This window comes from Eleutherodactylus coqui, chromosome 2 (genome assembly GCF_035609145.1).
Source record: "Eleutherodactylus coqui strain aEleCoq1 chromosome 2, aEleCoq1.hap1, whole genome shotgun sequence".
In the NCBI taxonomy this organism is placed as follows: domain Eukaryota; kingdom Metazoa; phylum Chordata; class Amphibia; order Anura; family Eleutherodactylidae; genus Eleutherodactylus; species Eleutherodactylus coqui.
This window is the reverse complement of record NC_089838.1, coordinates 5,454,009-5,471,676: the sequence shown is the minus strand read 5'-3', so window position 1 is coordinate 5,471,676 and position 17,668 is coordinate 5,454,009. Positions and strand designations below refer to the sequence as shown.

The 17,668-nt window shown below is 47.4% G+C and overlaps 1 protein-coding gene across 1 annotated transcript in view; it reads right to left on the bottom strand.

Moving 5' to 3' along the window:
* ATXN10 (ataxin 10) overlaps positions 1-16,699 on the bottom strand; it is a 132,975-nt gene extending 116,276 nt beyond the window's left edge. Inside the window, exons 1-2 of the mRNA XM_066590212.1 lie at positions 16,533-16,699; positions 355-540 (exon numbers count right to left, since the gene is read on the bottom strand). Coding sequence (XP_066446309.1) covers positions 355-540; positions 16,533-16,672 — 326 coding nt within the window. The 5' untranslated portion in view covers positions 16,673-16,699. The remainder of the gene's footprint in view (positions 1-354; positions 541-16,532) is intronic.
* Between the last annotated feature and the right edge of the window lie 969 nt (positions 16,700-17,668).

The window sequence follows — 17,668 nt, the reverse complement described above, 5'->3', positions numbered from 1 at the left end:
GAGCCGGCGGACGGGGAGTGACGTTTCTGTGTGGGCCCCGCACAGAAATAGAACATGTCGCGATTTGTTTGCCACGCGAGATTTCGCTCGGCCAAATTGCGGCTGTCTGCCTAGGATTGCGTTTGTTAATGCAATCCTATGGCAGCTTCCACGGGCGGAAATTCCGCGGGAAATCTTGCCGCGGAATTTCCGCCCGCCTGCAGGCGGCCTTAATTTGTTAAGGAAAAACAGAACCGCCCCGTAGACAGCAGGGCATCGCTCGGCGCAAGACTCTGGAACAATAGCCTTCACCCTAAAACAGGTACATAGGACCAAGATGCAGAAGCCCCCCCCCCCCCCGGACCCAGCGCTCACCTGATGGTATTCTGGTTTGTGGGGCACTGGGCACAAGCGTTCCTTAAGCATCGGAAGCATTCGGCTGATAGGTCCCACCAGCTTCCCCCAGAAGGCGCGGACGCAGTGACCGGGGGCCGGAGCTCCTGCAGCGCCCTGGACAATATCTGGAGTATCAGGTGGAATATCCTCTCATCCGCCACCTCTCTGAAAAAAGAACACAAATATTAATCAGGCGAAATGACCATCTAGCGTTGGCGGGCACGCAGACATCGGGCATGTGCCGTCTGATCTGTACATTGCATGACCCATTGTCACAGATTGGAACAGGACATGCTGCGGGATTAATGTGATATTGTAACAGACTGGAGGGGACCATTCAGGACTATGAACACCGCTGGGAGAACCCTCAACATGCCCAAAAATATGTTAGTAGTATAGCGAGGGAGGAGGGAGATGCAGCTGCAGTTTCCCCCTCTTTGAGGGAGAGAGGCAGCAGCAGATCTGATTGGTTTAGCACTAACACCTCACCAGGAAGAGCCCGCCCACTTAGCAGGGAAGGAGGGAGGGCATATGCATATTCAGAAAGCATTTAGGGGGATAGAAAGATCCAAAATATGTAGGTTAGGCACACAACGTCCGGCCACATGACATCAACGTAGTGCTGCTGCCCGAGGGGCACTTGTGATGTTTACTACAGGAGCACTTTAAAATGGGTTAATCAGGGAAACAAATGTTTTTCAAAATAAATCAGAGCGTTGCAACAACATAGCAGACAACATACGTCCCCCGGCGCTCCCATCCTGGGCACGCTACCCCGCTGCTCTCCACCTTTGGCTGCAGCAGCAATAACATCTCGACAATGAGACATGTGACCTCGATAGCCAATTACCAGATGAAGTGAGACAATGATTAGCTACAGCGATCAGTGACAATTCGCTGGTTTGCTGTAACCGGAAGTAGAACAGCAAAGGACCGGGAGGGGGGGGGGGGGGGGCGATAAAGCGAAGTGATTGGTGAAAGAATTCTCATTTGTCAGCCGGTTAGCGGTTCGGTTTACACGGACAATTGACACTTTTGCAATGAAGGATGCAGGTAAATGCGACCGATCATTATAGATCCCCTACAGAGCTGGCGATCAAAGACGGAGTCAACCTGTCCGTAAATACAGTCTATACGCCTCACCGCTCCGCGCAGGATTTAAGGAGACAGCAGATCCCGAAGGATTGCATCCTACAGCCGCCAGCAGAAAATACATCAAATACACTTCCACACTTGTCCCATTGGGGGTGTGGTTGGTCCTGTGCCACAATCCGCGATCCTCACACGGTATCCACTTAGTGCAGAACCGTTAGGAATAGTTTAATATGAATCCGGCAATTATACTCACAAGGATCATAAGTTTAAAAATATACACCGTTTGTCCAAAAAACATCCGACCCCAGAAGAAGTTGTCGCTTTGCAGTAAAACCCGTCCTGCGGTTCCATCTCAGGCAGATCTGTAAATGATGAGAGTTGTGGTGATTAGAGGGACGGTCTTGTCATCTGAGGCCCTAAATGTGGTTCCCCCCTTGGCCTATAAGAGGCTCTCGGAGGCTCCTTGTGTGTAGTGACCTCTTCTTCCACTTGTGTAGAGCTTGTTGACCACTAGACGCCTTTACGATGCAGAGAAGAGATTTCACCCCGTTACCAGAGGGGGGCGCATTATTGGGGCGTGAGAAGCTGGATGGTCGTATCGATGAATTGTCCCCCACCGGCCATTCTGACCAGACTGTTAGGAGGTGTTGGAACCAGTGGATGTGTGAGTTCACACAAGGTGACTGGACTCAGGACGCCCCCTACAGACCACCAGTAGAGAGGAGCGTCTGACCAGACTGATAGGAGGTGTTGGGACCAGTAGATGGGGGCACACAAGGTGACTGGGCTCAGGACGCCCCCTACAGACCACCAGTAGAGAGGAGCGTCTGACCAGACTGTTAGGAGGTGTTGGGACCAGTGGATGTGTGAGGGCACACAAGGTGATCGGGCTCAGGACACCCCCTTCAGACCACCAGTAGAGAGGAGCGTCTGACCAGACTGTTAGGAGGTGTTGGGACCAGTGGATGTGTGAGGGCACACAAGGTGACCGGGCTCAGGACGCCCCCTACAGACCACCAGTAGAGAGGATCTTCCAATTGTCCATCAAGCACCAGCAGCTCCAACTGACCTTAATCCTGTCTTTGCTGTGAAGCGGCATACTGCCCCCTACTGGTGTGATGGTCTGGGGGGCCATTCCATACAACAGTCGGTCACCCAACATTTGCTGCAGCTTTAAACTTATGATCCTTGTGGGTATAATTGCCGGATTTATAGTAAAATGTTCCCAGAAGGTTCTGCACTGGGTGTCGGTTCTCTTCATTCAGTGTGGATAGTATTTGAGGAACAAGACCAACCACACCACCAACTGGAAACAAGTGTGGAAACATCGGTGGAGAGTATTTGATGTATTTGATGTATTTTCTGCTGGTGGCTGTAAAAGAGAATTTTTTGGGATTTGCTGTCTCTTCAAGTCCTGCCTAGAGCGGCGAGGCATATAGATTTTGCAGCTTGTACATTTCTGGTTCGCAAGTAGTTGTAAATTTTTAAGTCCATTTCTGGTGGTTTCACACCTGCGTTGGGGACCCCGCTTTCCTGCTCCATTTTCCAAATGGTTCCTTCTGTGGACGGAACCGAACAGCCCTGGGTGGTCCCCATTCACTATAATGGAGTCCACCCACTTTCTGCCCAACTACCTGGCTTTTGGCTGAAGAATGTGTCGGGACCACCCATAGACATTCTACTACAAATGCAGAAATTGTTTAAACGGTAGTAAAGGCAGAATACTCACCTCCGCCAATCATAGCCTTAACTGTTCGCCAAACTTCCATAGAAGTGAAGTACAGTTATGGAAACAGTGTAGCACAGCCCGCTCAGCTGCAAGTCCTGTCCACCACATTCAGTCAGGGCGGAGAAGGTAGAAGGGATTCCATATCTCGACAAAGATGCAAATCCCCCCTCCCCCCAGGACCCCACCTATCAGATCTTTATGGCTAATCCGGTTACATGCCATAAAAGTGAAATGGGAACCCCCCATTAAAGTGACCCTCCAATTTCACAACACAATTCTGTCCCAGGACCAGAGGAGGTGGGGGCTATATTGCCTGCAGTTCTCCTCTGATTTGACGGTTCTGGGTCCAGTTATTGGCCTTCCAAAATGGCCAATGCAATCTTCAGACTAGCTAATCCTCACAGTGTTAGACTACCAATGCACTATACCCGTTCTCTGATTGGCCAGCACTGATCATATGAGCAGCCTGGCCAATTAAGGAGCAGTACACGGTGTGCGTTATGTGGTTAGAAAATTGTGGTAGCCATTTTCGATAGCCGAAAACAGGACCTGAACCTGGTGCATTGGAAGAAGAGCAGAAAAGTTTAACCGCATGTATTATATCCAGTCTTCCCCTCCAATCACAGAACAGAATTGTCACAAAACCGGAGGGTCACTGTAACCACTTGAAAAACTGCCCTCTATGGTCTATATCTGAAACAGTGCTTACGAGGCTAACTCATAAAGCAGATATGCTGTAACATAAATCCCCCCCCCCACCACCAAAAAAATGGATTCTTCCATCATAAGTAGCAAAGTGCCAAGTATACTTTAAAAATGGCACACTAGGCATTTTGAGGCGGTCAAAAATATCCCAACCGCTGTAGGCTGATAGGACAGGATAGAACTCAGGAGATTAGGAAAGCATATGGCAATGGTTAATGCATATTTACAGAATGGAGGCTATAAAAATACATTTTAGAACGCTTTTAGAAAAAGGAAAAAGTAAGGTCATTTTTTTTATCACCTGATCCACGAGCCCAAAACCCCAAACTTTGGAGGCACTAGCATGGCCTCTCGGATGAAGGCATTAGTGGTGAGCCACCGCTCAACGCGCTTCACTCAGTCATTCCAAATTAGTAAAGCAGAAAGGAAAGTTCGCCCAATGAAGAAGTATATAAAAATAAGCTGAAGCTACCGTTCCGGGGTAATTGCTCTTCATCCTGCGCCAGACGTGCCACCACCTCCGAGTTTATGGCGGTACATTTTTATGAAGGTTCACAGCCGGATGGCATCATTTACAGAGAATAGTGATGTAAAGGGGAGAAGAAGAGAATACTTCAAAGCATGAATTACAGGGTTGCCCTCCTTTGTTAGGAGGGTTGCTTTAAAAATAAGATGATCGCAGAGAAAACCCCAGCGATCAGTTGTAATCTACAAGGGGAACTCGCAACAAGTGCTAAATTCCCCTACAGCTCCCCCGCAGGAGAAATGAAGAATTACAAGGTGTCTAATTGACTATGTAGGATGAACAGGCCAAGTCCTCTCTAGTGAGAGACACTCTTTGTAGCCGCTCTCTGCTCTGGCCAAGAGAAGGTCCTGAACACAGAACCTTTTAATTAATCGGATATCCTAATATTGACTTTCATTGCCTATCCATAGGTTAGATGATAAAAGTCTGACATTGTGGGTCTCACCGGTGAGATGCTCATCGATGTGAAGAACAGGGGTCCCATGTTCCCCTCTCCTCCAATATATACACCAGGCAAGGATGTATATATTGAATACAGTGGTGGTCACACATGTGGGGCGATGCTACATTCATTTCAATGGGTCTGACGGAAATAGTGTAGCACTCGGCAATCTCCGGCAGTCCCATGAATGGAGTGGCATCACACACTTAACCGCCGGTCCGTTCAGTCTTCGCCAGACTGTGGGGTGTGCAATGAACCTGCAGTGAGGAAGAAGGGGGTACACTGGACCCCTATTCTCGTTATCGATGCGGGTATCAATGGTGATTACACTCTGAATTTCCCATTGGGGTATTTAAAGGTTTACAACAGATCTTGGTGGATTTATGGACTTTTAGGCCCGGAATACACGGCAAACATAAAAAATAACTACAAATCACTGTGCAGCTCTTGTGACCTCGCAGTCTCACAGACGTCAATGGGATCATAGCGCAACTTACAGGTAGATTCAATCACGGCCCACAGATCATAATACGGTGAAATCTGGGTTATGGATGCGGCTACTTGGGCATCAGACCGTGACCAATGAGAATGCAAGGTGGCAGGACTACACCAACATCTTTCATAAAGTCACCCTGAAGCCTCATTGGGTCTGCCGGTTGTCTGTTTGTTATTACTGGCAATCAAAGAGCAACAAAAACCGGACGGATGGGAAAAAAATTAATAAAATCATCATTGTACAAATCGTAGGGATCGCAGCGATCACACGCTCGCCAAGGCCCGCAGACTGTTCCATTGTGCAGGTCATGAGAATTAAAGGAGTTTTCTGGGTAAGTACTATTCATGCCCTGTCCTCAGGATAGATCGTCAAGAGTAGGTTAGTAGGGATCCACCGCTCAGGACCCCGGCCGATCAGCCAGGGTGCAGAGCAGAAGCAGTTAACTCCGACCCGCGTACTTGCCGCTGTCATTGATTTTAATGAGTCCCTAGACTGCAATTACCAAATGTGGCCACTACATGGGTCAGAGTGCACTGCAGCTGATTGGCCGGGATACTGAGCAGCGCACTCATATTGACGGCCTATCCTGAGGCTAGCTCATAAATTGTATTTGCCCGGAAAACCCTTTAAGAATCACTGAGTAGGTTCCAGTACACAACCCACTAGCACCACAGAGAGGCCAAACAGATGTACTACACTTCATGACTTAAAGAGTCTTCCAGGTTGTGCATAACTCTTACAAGATTAAACCAGCGATGGTATTAAGCCCCGAAAGCACCGAGGGGACACCAGAGGTTACCGTGTCCATCAGCCGTACTCGGCCGTTGCCGGTTTAGGGTTAAAGATGCAGTACGGTTTTCGCTGTGCCCACACCCTAAGACTTCTGGGGCTAAGAGACTAATTTCAGCGAGCGGCACTGTTCCTCTCCATCTCTGGTTTACCACATGGGAGCGGCCGTCTACCGACACGACAGCTGTATCATGTGTACGGCCGGCCAAACAAATATAGATATGCTGGCAAGCGTGCGGGGCAGATGGCAGGAAACAAGGAGCGCAAGAAGACGGATAAGGTCAGGACCAGCGAGGAAACCACAAGCCTGGAAGTGTAAGTATGGGAAGTCCAGGAGCCAAACACCGGCAGACGGGGCACCGGAGAAGACAGATGCAACCCTCCTAGAAACATGTACACACCGACCTAATGTTCTATAAGCCCCCTGTGACCCCCGGGGGTCCGGACCCCTCGAGACACATACACACCGATCAGCCACCGGCCTAATATTTCATAGGGCCCCCATGACCCCCGGGGGTCCAGACCCCTCGAGACATGTACACACCGATCAGCCACCGACCTAATATTCCGTAGGGCCCCTGTGACCTCCCCAGGGGTCAGGACCTCTTGAGACACGTACACACCTATCAGCCACCGGCCTAATATTCGTAGGCCCCATGACCCCCGGGGGTCCGGACCCCCCCCCGAGACATGTACAGACCGATCAGCCACCGGCCTAATATTCCGTAGGTCCCCGTGACCCCCCAGGGGTCCAGACCCCTCGAGACACGTACACACCGATCAGCCACTGACCTAATATTCTGTAGATCCCCTGTGACCCCCGGAGGTGCAGACCCTACGAGACCGCTGAAGAGTTCTCTGTCACCAGCGCAGCCTACAAGTCCGGTAAGTGGCTCGGAGCGCCCTCCAAGGGTCAGACTTGTCTCTGCAATGGGATGGAGATCTGGGGAACTCAGAGGACAAGTCGTCACCTACATCTGTGTCACATCCCCGGGCGTTGTCCGTAGTGCAGACGGGCATATTACACTGCTGATAGAGGGCGTTGCCATCGGGGAATCCAGCTGCCATGATGGGGTACTTGTCTGTACAATGTTCAGTCGGTGGTACATGCCACATGATGCCAGGACCCGACTGCCCAGCAGAACGTTACCCACAGCATAGTTACATCCTGCAGCTTCGTAGTATGTATGAAGGGAGATAACGGGGCGATCCTGCTTCATACATCGTGGGTGCAGGCTGTTTCTTAGAGTCGACACCTGCCGGCAACAGCTCCAATAAGCCGTGCCGCTCATCGGAGCTGTTAACGCTTTAAATAACGCCATCAATTCTGACAGAGGCATTTAAATGCCCCGAATGATGTTCGGGGGTCCCGGACTGCCCTCAGCGATAAGATTGCGGGTTGTCGTACGATTGCAAATTGCCTATCAAGCAATGCCTGTGGGGTGGCTTGATAGATTGCCTGTCAGATGACAGCATAATATAATGCTATGGCATTACATCATACTACGAGAGCGATCAAAGAATCACATGTTCTTGTCCCCTCTGGGGGCTAAATTTTAAAAAAAAGGAAAGTTAAGTTTTAAAAAAAGTTTTACTAATTATTAAATGAAATAAAAAGTAATAAAGATAAAAACACAAACAAACAAACAAACAAACAAGGACATCCTTTGCAATATATAAGCTCCACCACCAGTTAGGGGTTCCCCACTTGTCCCCTCAGTACCTGCAGATATGCCAGGTGACCGCAGCAGACAATCACTGGGAACATGGAAGGCACATGTATCAAGCTCAAGGCCCCCGGCCTCATCCAATCCGCTACGTGATTTTATGTGGCCCTCAACAACGTCCGATGCAGAAGGACCGGCTCTCCACTTTCCTCTGGGAAACGCAGCCAGCACTTGGCAGAGGGGGCGCCGCCAGTACATGGAGCGGGGGCCATCTTGGATTCTGAGCCATGGCGCACCTCCACACCGTTCTGTTCAACAATTCAGAGGCAGTGGCACAGCTATGCCAGCCCTACCCGGGCGCCCTAGCCACCCGCCAAGGTAGAAAGCTTAAGAGCAGAAACCCCCATCATCGTGCGGAGAGCGCCGCAGCCGCGTTACGGAGGAGTTACATTTACACCGCAAATTTGGACCATCTTACATATTTTTTGCACACATTCAGTTTGGTTTTTTTTTTGCATACGTGAAAAATGAAACGCAAGACGGTCCCCCAGATTCCCGGCCTTCCTGCACAAGTGCGCACATAGCATTCCCCGCATACTTACGGAATCCCACCAACCTCAATAGGCCATTCTGCTCTGACGCCGCGCCGAGATGGTTTTCACACGTGAAGACACAGGTCTGAACTCCCCACTGCCAATCAGTGGGGATGAAGCTGTCCGTAGTGCGTGTAAAATGGAGCGCCATTACTGCTGTATGAAGGGGCCCTTATTAAATACCCTCTGAGGGCAACTAGAATGTTGGGCCACAGTGAGAGTGACAAGGCAATGCTGTAGACCTTAATCAGGTACTCCGCTTTGGCCATCGGCTGAAGGGATTGGAGTGCTTTGCGGGAATAACCGGCGACATACTCCTGTGTTTCCCCCAAAAAGAATACCCTGTCTTATATTAATTTTTTCCCCAAGAGAGGCACTAGGTCTTATTATACAATACTTAGCAGGCTCGATCCAAGTCCCTTCCCCTGCTCTCCCGAGCTGCAGCACGCTTGCTTGCAGTCCTTGGCCGCCGACAGATCGCTTCCTGGCTACGGGATTCATAAATCCCAACTCCAGTAAGTGATTGCTCTGATTGGTTCTTGAGAGCTGCACTCAGCCAATCAATGCAGCACTAGATGAACCAATGCGATGGTCCTTATTGGTGGCGCCCGATCATTCACAGCTATTCAGTGAATGACATCACTGAATGGCTGCGATTGGTTCGTCGAGCACTGGCTCCGATTGGCTGAGCCAGCGGTGCTCATGATCCAATCACAGCACTGTGGAGGCGGGGTATCTAAAGCTCCGTTAGCAGGAAGAGAATGCTGTCAGCACGGAGGACATGGCAGCCTGCCACAGCGCTGGAGACCAGTGTGAGGGACCGGGATGCCGCCAGCTAGTATTGTTTTTTTTTTTTTTTTCCTTGTTTTTAAATCTAGTGTAGCGAGGGCTTATTTTCGGGGAAGAGCATATATTTCAAGCCCCTCCTCCCACCTTCCACCCTAAAAAAAATCTGGGTAGGGCTTATTATCAGGGTCGTTCTTTTTGGGGGGGGAAACACGGTAACTTACTACAGAGACAAGAATGAACACAGACAGAAAGGAGATGGACACACATACAGATACAGGGCACAAGGCAAAGGGACAAACGGGACAAACAGACAAAGGTCAACATAGACTTCAACAGTCCAAAGACAGAAGACCAAACACCAATACTGAGGCCACCAGGGAGGGGCCAGCTCAGCTAAATAGGGAAGGGATTGCCCATTAATCCCACAGCTGAGCTGGGAGCCGGAGTGCTGGTTAACCCACTCAATGCTGAATGAAAACAGACATAGGTTCCAAATGCACATGAGTAGCAGAATGAAGCTTGTGTCTGCAAGAGGGCGGCAGACATGAGTAGCAGCCTTACAGGCTTTATGAACATACCGGCTTCTCACCCGCGACTTCGTTCGCATGGAATTTGTATTTTCTTATCTAATTTGAGCCGAGTCGCTGGAAAAATCTATAATGCTTGGACAGATCAGCGGCAAAATAAGAGCAGGTGAGCCAAAGGACACGACGGCCGATACTGTCAGAGCGGATACTGGCATGGATATCACACAACTGAAAGAAGCAAAACCGAAAAACACGGAGGGAGGGGGGAGGGGGAAGCCTTTAGGGGCGACGAGGGTCGTGAACGACTAAACGGCCAACAACAGCAACAATCTCTGTTTTGCTGTATGTTGAATCAGGAACAGCTGAACTAGTGAGCGGCGCGTACCTGCGATCTGCCGGCAGAACCGCTCTGGGCGTTTTTGGTCTGCTGCTCGGAGATAAAGGTTTTGTGGGCTGTATACACGGGAGCCGCCGCACACAGCTGCCCATGAGAAAACAGGTCTTTCCTTAATGTACACCTGCCGCCTTAAGTGTTTACCCCTCAGCCTTATGGATCGGCACCACAAATGCTATTTTAGAGGGAATTGCAGCCTTTTAAATTGAAAAGGTAAATCCGTCCTATTATTGGAATGTGTGGAATTAAATACAGCAGAGGTAACATGAAAGCTGCGATGTGATTGGTTGTTATATATTATACTGCTGAGGTAACATGAAAGCTGCGCTGTGATTGGTTGCTATATATTATACTGCTGAGGTAACATGAAAGCTGCGCTGTGATTGGTTGTTATATATTATAGTGCTGAGGTAACATGAAAGCTGCGCTGTGATTGGTTGTTATATATTATAGTGCTGAGGTAACATGAAAGCTGCGCTGTGATTGGTTGTTATATATTATAGTGCTGAGGTAACATGAAAGCTGCGCTGTGATTGGTTGTTATATATTATGCTGAGGTAACATGAAAGCTGCGCTGTGATTGGTTGTTATATATTATACCGCTGAGGTAACATGAAAGCTGCGCTGTGATTGGTTGTTATATATTATACTGAGGTAACATGAAAGCCGTGCTGTGATTGGTTGTTGTAGATTACACCGCTGAGGTAACATGAAAGCCGCGCTGTGATTGGTTGCTGTAGATTACACCGCTGAGGTAACATGAAAGCCGCGCTGTGATTGGTTGTTGTAGATTACACCGCTGAGGTAACATGAAAGCCGCGCTGTGATTGGTTGTTGTAGATTACACCGCTGAGGTAACATGAAAGCCGCGCTGTGATTGGTTGTTGTAGATTACACCGCTGAGGTAACATGAAAGCTGCGCTGTGATTGGTTGTTGTAGATTACACCGCTGAGGTAACATGAAAGCCGCGCTGTGATTGGTTGTTGTAGATTACACCGCTGAGGTAACATGAAAGCTGCGCTGTGATTGGTTGTTGTAGATTACACCGCTGAGGTAACATGAAAGCTGCGCTGTGATTGGTTGTTGTAGATTACACCGCTGAGGTAACATGAAAGCTGCGCTGTGATCGGTTGTTATAAATTATACTGAGGTAACATGAAAGCTGAGCTGTGATTGGTTGTTATATATTATACTGAGGTAACATGAAAGCTGTGCTGTGATTGGTTGTTATATAATATACCGCTGAGGTAACATGAAAGCTGTGCTGTGATTGGTTGTTATATATTATACCGCTGAGGTAACATGAAAGCCGCGCTGTGATTGGTTTTTGTAGATTACACCGCTGAGGTAACATGAAAGCTGTGCTGTGATTGGTTTTTGTAGATTACACCGCTGAGGTAACATGAAAGCTGTGCTGTGATTGGTTGTTATATATTATACTGAGGTAACATGAAAGCTGCGCTGTGATTGGTTGTTATATATTATACTGAGGTAACATGAAAGCTGTGCTGTGATTGGTTGTTATATATTATACTGAGGTAACATGAAAGCTGTGCTGTGATTGGTTGTTATATATTATACTGAGGTAACATGAAAGCTGCGCTGTGATTGGTTGTTATATATTATACTGCTGAGGTAACATGAAAGCTGCGCTGTGATTGGTTGTTATATATTATACTGAGGTAACATGAAAGCTGAGCTGTGATTGGTTGTTATATATTATACTGAGGTAACATGAAAGCTGTGCTGTGATTGGTTGTTATATAATATACCGCTGAGGTAACATGAAAGCCGCGCTGTGATTGGTTGTTGTAGATTACACCGCTGAGGTAACATGAAAGCCGCGCTGTGATTGGTTGCTGTAGATTACACCGCTGAGGTAACATGAAAGCCGCGCTGTGATTGGTTGTTGTAGATTACACCGCTGAGGTAACATGAAAGCCGCGCTGTGATTGGTTGTTGTAGATTACACCGCTGAGGTAACATGAAAGCCGCGCTGTGATTGGTTGTTGTAGATTACACCGCTGAGGTAACATGAAAGCCGCGCTGTGATTGGTTGTTGTAGATTACACCGCTGAGGTAACATGAAAGCCGCGCTGTGATTGGTTGTTGTAGATTACACCGCTGAGGTAACATGAAAGCCGCGCTGTGATTGGTTGTTGTAGATTACACCGCTGAGGTAACATGAAAGCCGCGCTGTGATTGGTTGTTGTAGATTACACCGCTGAGGTAACATGAAAGCCGCGCTGTGATTGGTTGTTGTAGATTACACCGCTGAGGTAACATGAAAGCTGCGCTGTGATTGGTTGTTGTAGATTACACCGCTGAGGTAACATGAAAGCTGCGCTGTGATTGGTTGTTGTAGATTACACCGCTGAGGTAACATGAAAGCTGTGCTGTTATTGGTTGTTATATATTATACTGAGGTAACATGAAAGCTGCGCTGTGATTGGTTGTTATATATTATACTGAGGTAACATGAAAGCTGTGCTGTGATTGGTTGTTATATATTATACTGAGGTAACATGAAAGCTGTGCTGTGATTGGTTGTTATATATTATACCGCTGAGGTAACGTGAAAGCTGCGCTGTGATTGGTTGTTATATATTATACTGAGGTAACATGAAAGCTGAGCTGTGATTGGTTGTTATATATTATACTGAGGTAACATGAAAGCTGTGCTGTGATTGGTTGTTGTAGATTACACCGCTGAGGTAACATGAAAGCTGCGCTGTGATTGGTTGTTGTAGATTACACCGCTGAGGTAACATGAAAGCTGCGCTGTGATTGGTTGTTGTAGATTACACCGCTGAGGTAACATGAAAGCTGCGCTGTGATCGGTTGTTATAAATTATACTGAGGTAACATGAAAGCTGAGCTGTGATTGGTTGTTATATATTATACTGAGGTAACATGAAAGCTGTGCTGTGATTGGTTGTTATATAATATACCGCTGAGGTAACATGAAAGCTGTGCTGTGATTGGTTGTTATATAATATACCGCTGAGGTAACATGAAAGCTGTGCTGTGATTGGTTGTTATATATTATACCGCTGAGGTAACATGAAAGCCGCGCTGTGATTGGTTTTTGTAGATTACACCGCTGAGGTAACATGAAAGCTGTGCTGTGATTGGTTTTTGTAGATTACACCGCTGAGGTAACATGAAAGCTGTGCTGTGATTGGTTGTTATATATTATACTGAGGTAACATGAAAGCTGCGCTGTGATTGGTTGTTATATATTATACTGAGGTAACATGAAAGCTGTGCTGTGATTGGTTGTTATATATTATACTGAGGTACCATGAAAGCTGCGCTGTGATTGGTTGTTATATATTATACTGAGGTAACATGAAAGCTGCACTGTGATTGGTTGTTATATATTATACTGCTGAGGTAACATGAAAGCTGTGCTGTGATTGGTTGTTATATATTATACTGAGGTAACATGAAAGCTGTGCTGTGATTGGTTGTTATATATTATACTGAGGTAACATGAAAGCTGTGCTGTGATTGGTTGTTATATATTATACTGAGGTAACGTGAAAGCTGCGCTGTGATTGGTTGTTATATATTATACCGCTGAGGTAACGTGAAAGCTGCGCTGTGATTGGTTGTTATATATTATACCGCTGAGGTAACATGAAAGCTGCGCTGTGATTGGTTGTTATATATTATACCGCTGAGGTAACGTGAAAGCTGCGCTGTGATTGGTTGTTATATATTATACCGCTGAGGTAACGTGAAAGCTGCGCTGTGATTGGTTGTTATATATTATACTGAGGTAACATGAAAGCTGCGCTGTGATTGGTTGTTATATATTATACTGCTGAGGTAAGATGAAAGCTGCGCTGTGATTGGTTGTTATATATTATACTGCTGAGGTAACATGAAAGCTGTGCTGTGATTGGTTGTTATATATTATACTGCTGAGGTAACATGAAAGCTGTGCTGTGATTGGTTGTTATATATTATACTGAGGTAACATGAAAGCTGTGCTGTGATTGGTTGTTATATATTAAACTGCTGAGGTAACATGAAAGCTGTGCTGTGATTGGTTGTTATATATTATACTGCTGAGGTAAAATGAAAGCTGCGCTGTGATTGGTTGTTAAATATTATACTGAGGTAACATGAAAGCTGCGCTGTGATTGGTTGTTATATATTATACTGCTGAGGTAAAATGAAAGCTGCGCTGTGATTGGTTGTTATATATTATACCGCTGAGGTAACATGAAAGCTGTGCTGTGATTGGTTGTTATATATTATACCGCTGAGGTAAGATGAAAGCTGCGCTGTGATTGGCTGTTATATATTATACTGCTGAGGTAACATGAAAGCTGTGCTGTGATTGGTTGTTATATATTATACTGCTGAGGTAACATGAAAGCTGCGCTGTGATTGGTTGTTATATATTATACTGCTGAGGTAACATGAAAGCTGCGCTGTGATTGGTTATATATTATACTGCTGAGGTAAAATGAAAGCTGCGCTGTGATTGGTTGTTATATATTATACTGAGGTAACGTGAAAGCTGCGCTGTGATTGGTTGTTATATATTATACTGAGGTAACATGAAAGCTGCGCTGTGATTGGTTGTTATATATTATACTGCTGAGGTAAAATGAAAGCTGCGCTGTGATTGGTTGTTATATATTATACTGCTGAGGTAAAATGAAAGCTGCGCTGTGATTGGTTGTTATATATTATACCGCTGAGGTAAAATGAAAGCTGCGCTGTGATTGGTTGTTATATATTATACCGCTGAGGTAACATGAAAGCTGCGCTGTGATTGGTTGTTATATATTATACCGCTGAGGTAAGATGAAATCTGCGCTGTGATTGGCTGTTATATATTATACTGCTGAGGTAACATGAAAGCTGCGCTGTGATTGGTTGTTATATATTATACTGAGGTAACATGAAAGCTGCGCTGTGATTGGTTGTTATATATTATACTGCTGAGGTAACATGAAAGCTGCGCTGTGATTGGTTGTTATATATTATACTGCTGAGGTAACATGAAAGCTGCGCTGTGATTGGTTGTTATATATTATACTGCTGAGGTAAAATGAAAGCTGCGCTGTGATTGGTTGTTATATATTATACCGCTGAGGTAACATGAAAGCTGCGCTGTGATTGGTTGTTATATATTATACCGCTGAGGTAACATGAAAGCTGCGCTGTGATTGGTTGTTATATATTATACTGAGGTAACATGAAAGCTGCGCTGTGATTGGTTGTTATATATTATACTGCTGAGGTAACATGAAAGCTGCGCTGTGATTGGTTGCTACGGGCAGCACAGATTTTCTTCAACAACTCAATCCATGTAATGTGTCTTTCGTTCAAATTTTAATCCCGGGCAACGGGGGTATCCCTGCCAGCTTAATAATCACATATGTGCGCCAATGATGTCTGCCCTCACATGCCTGCCTGTTTAGGGAGCCCTAGCATATGACGTGTACCCCCTTCCCCTCCATCACACCTAATAATCGTATACAGGAGGCAGCGATGTCCGCCCTCACGTGTCTGGCTGGCTTATGATGCGCAGCTCCTTCTCTTCCGCCTCGCCGCACGGCGCCTGCGCACCACCAAATTAATCTGTCTTCTCGCGCTCCCTAGAGAACTCTAGACATTGTCGGGCTAAACCGTAGCAGACGCCCTTCCTCAAGATGCAGCTTATCTCCCTGCTAAATTTAATCAAAATCACTTCTGCGGTTTAGCCGTGAAAAGCAGACAGACGGAGTTCCTGCGGCATTTATAATACTAGTATGGGTGAGGCCTACATACGGGTGAGGCCTACATACGGGTGAGGCCTACATACGGGTGAGGCTTACATATGGGACAGTCTCAAACATATTGTCCCTCAGCAGTCCGTCTATTACGGTTACAGAGGGTTTCCACGCAGCGCCCCTGTCAGAGTCGGGACACACAGGGTCGGAACGGAGGCCTCTGCTCCGATCCCTGTATAGTGGCCGATGCTTGTAATTGCAGGCGCAGCTCCCATTGATGTCAACGAGCCCCCCGCCTGCAGTTACGAAAGTTATGGCGTCTATCGGCGCTCGTTTCATGTTTCTTTTCCGTGAGCTGCAGGATCACCACCGCCATCGCTCTTCCCGCGGCCCGGATGTACATCGTCCTATTCACACCCGTACCGCCGATCAGCGAGCACAAAGCTGAGCGATCAGCCGACTAACCAGCGATCGTCCGTCCGCCGGCTGATCCCTTTACACGGGCGAACAAACCCGACAATAATGGGCACTGGTGACACATTACAGGAAAACTGTGACAAACTCAGCTCTGCTACAACAAAACACATAGCACTGCGTATTCTAGAGGCATTAGTTAGCCCAGGACATGCTGGGCCTTGTAGTCGCACTTATCCTACAACCAGGACTGACCTGTACTCCGCCTGCCGGAATAACTCGGTGACCCTCCGCACCTCCTCCGCTCCCGGCGGCTCTCCTCTCTCTAGAGCTTCCCTCATACATCTTTCCGCTTCTGCACAAACCGCTGCCATATGCTGCATGGGCGCCGCCATCTTCCACCGAAGTCAGCCCGCCTCGCTGTCATGGTAACCCAGCTAGAAAGCGGAAGCGGGCCTCCTATTGGAGAACGAGAACAACAGGGGAGGGTAATGATTGGCTAGAGAGGGCGCGAGGTGTGATTGGTTCGTGTCGCTGTCCGTCACGCTGTGAGCACGTGGCTTGTGTTTATTCCGCTGGTGGAGGCTAGAGTGGAGTAGCTGGAGAGAGGTCTGACGTCAGGAGGTCAGGTGATATTTACAAGTCACATGACTCTGTTTCTAGAGCGCTGTAGCTAAGACAGCGGGTGCAAAGAGGGGAGAACAGGCGAGGTTACTGACTCCTCCATTCCGGCCTCAAGCAGGCTGCTGGCTGTATACAATGGGATGAAATGATCAGAACTGCCATAGCAGCCAATCACAGCGCAGCTTTCATGTTACCTCAGCGGTGTAAGAAATCGTAGCCAATCACAGCGCAGCTTTCAGGTTACCTCAGCGGTGTAAGAAATCGTAGCCAATCACAGCGCAGCTGACTTTTTTGCACAAACGTAAAGTGAAGCGGCCCCACTGAGTTTGGATGCGGCGCATCCTATCTTGCTGGGTACTGAAATCGCCAATCGTACGTAAATACGCAGGAAATCCACGGGATTTTGTGTTTTATCACCTGCGGATGCGCTGCGTATTTCCGCTCGTTAAAAAAAATGCCGTTAGGCAAAAATACGCAAGGAAATACGTACTTAGGGCTCTGGACACGCTGCGTGTTCACGGACAGAAATAGGCATGTGCCCATGTGACAGAAGAAACACGCTGAGCGCTGGCTGGTTGCTATGGGCAACAAAGACGTTAAAAAATGAAGGCCCGTGAATTATGTATTTCCCACATAGTTGGTGTGAATGTTGACGCGGACGCCCCGCAGGCGCCATCCCTTCAATAGAAAGCATGTGATCAGCCGCTGATCTGCGCCAAACTCCAGATACCATGAAGGCCGCTAACACACTGGCAACAAAATTGCGT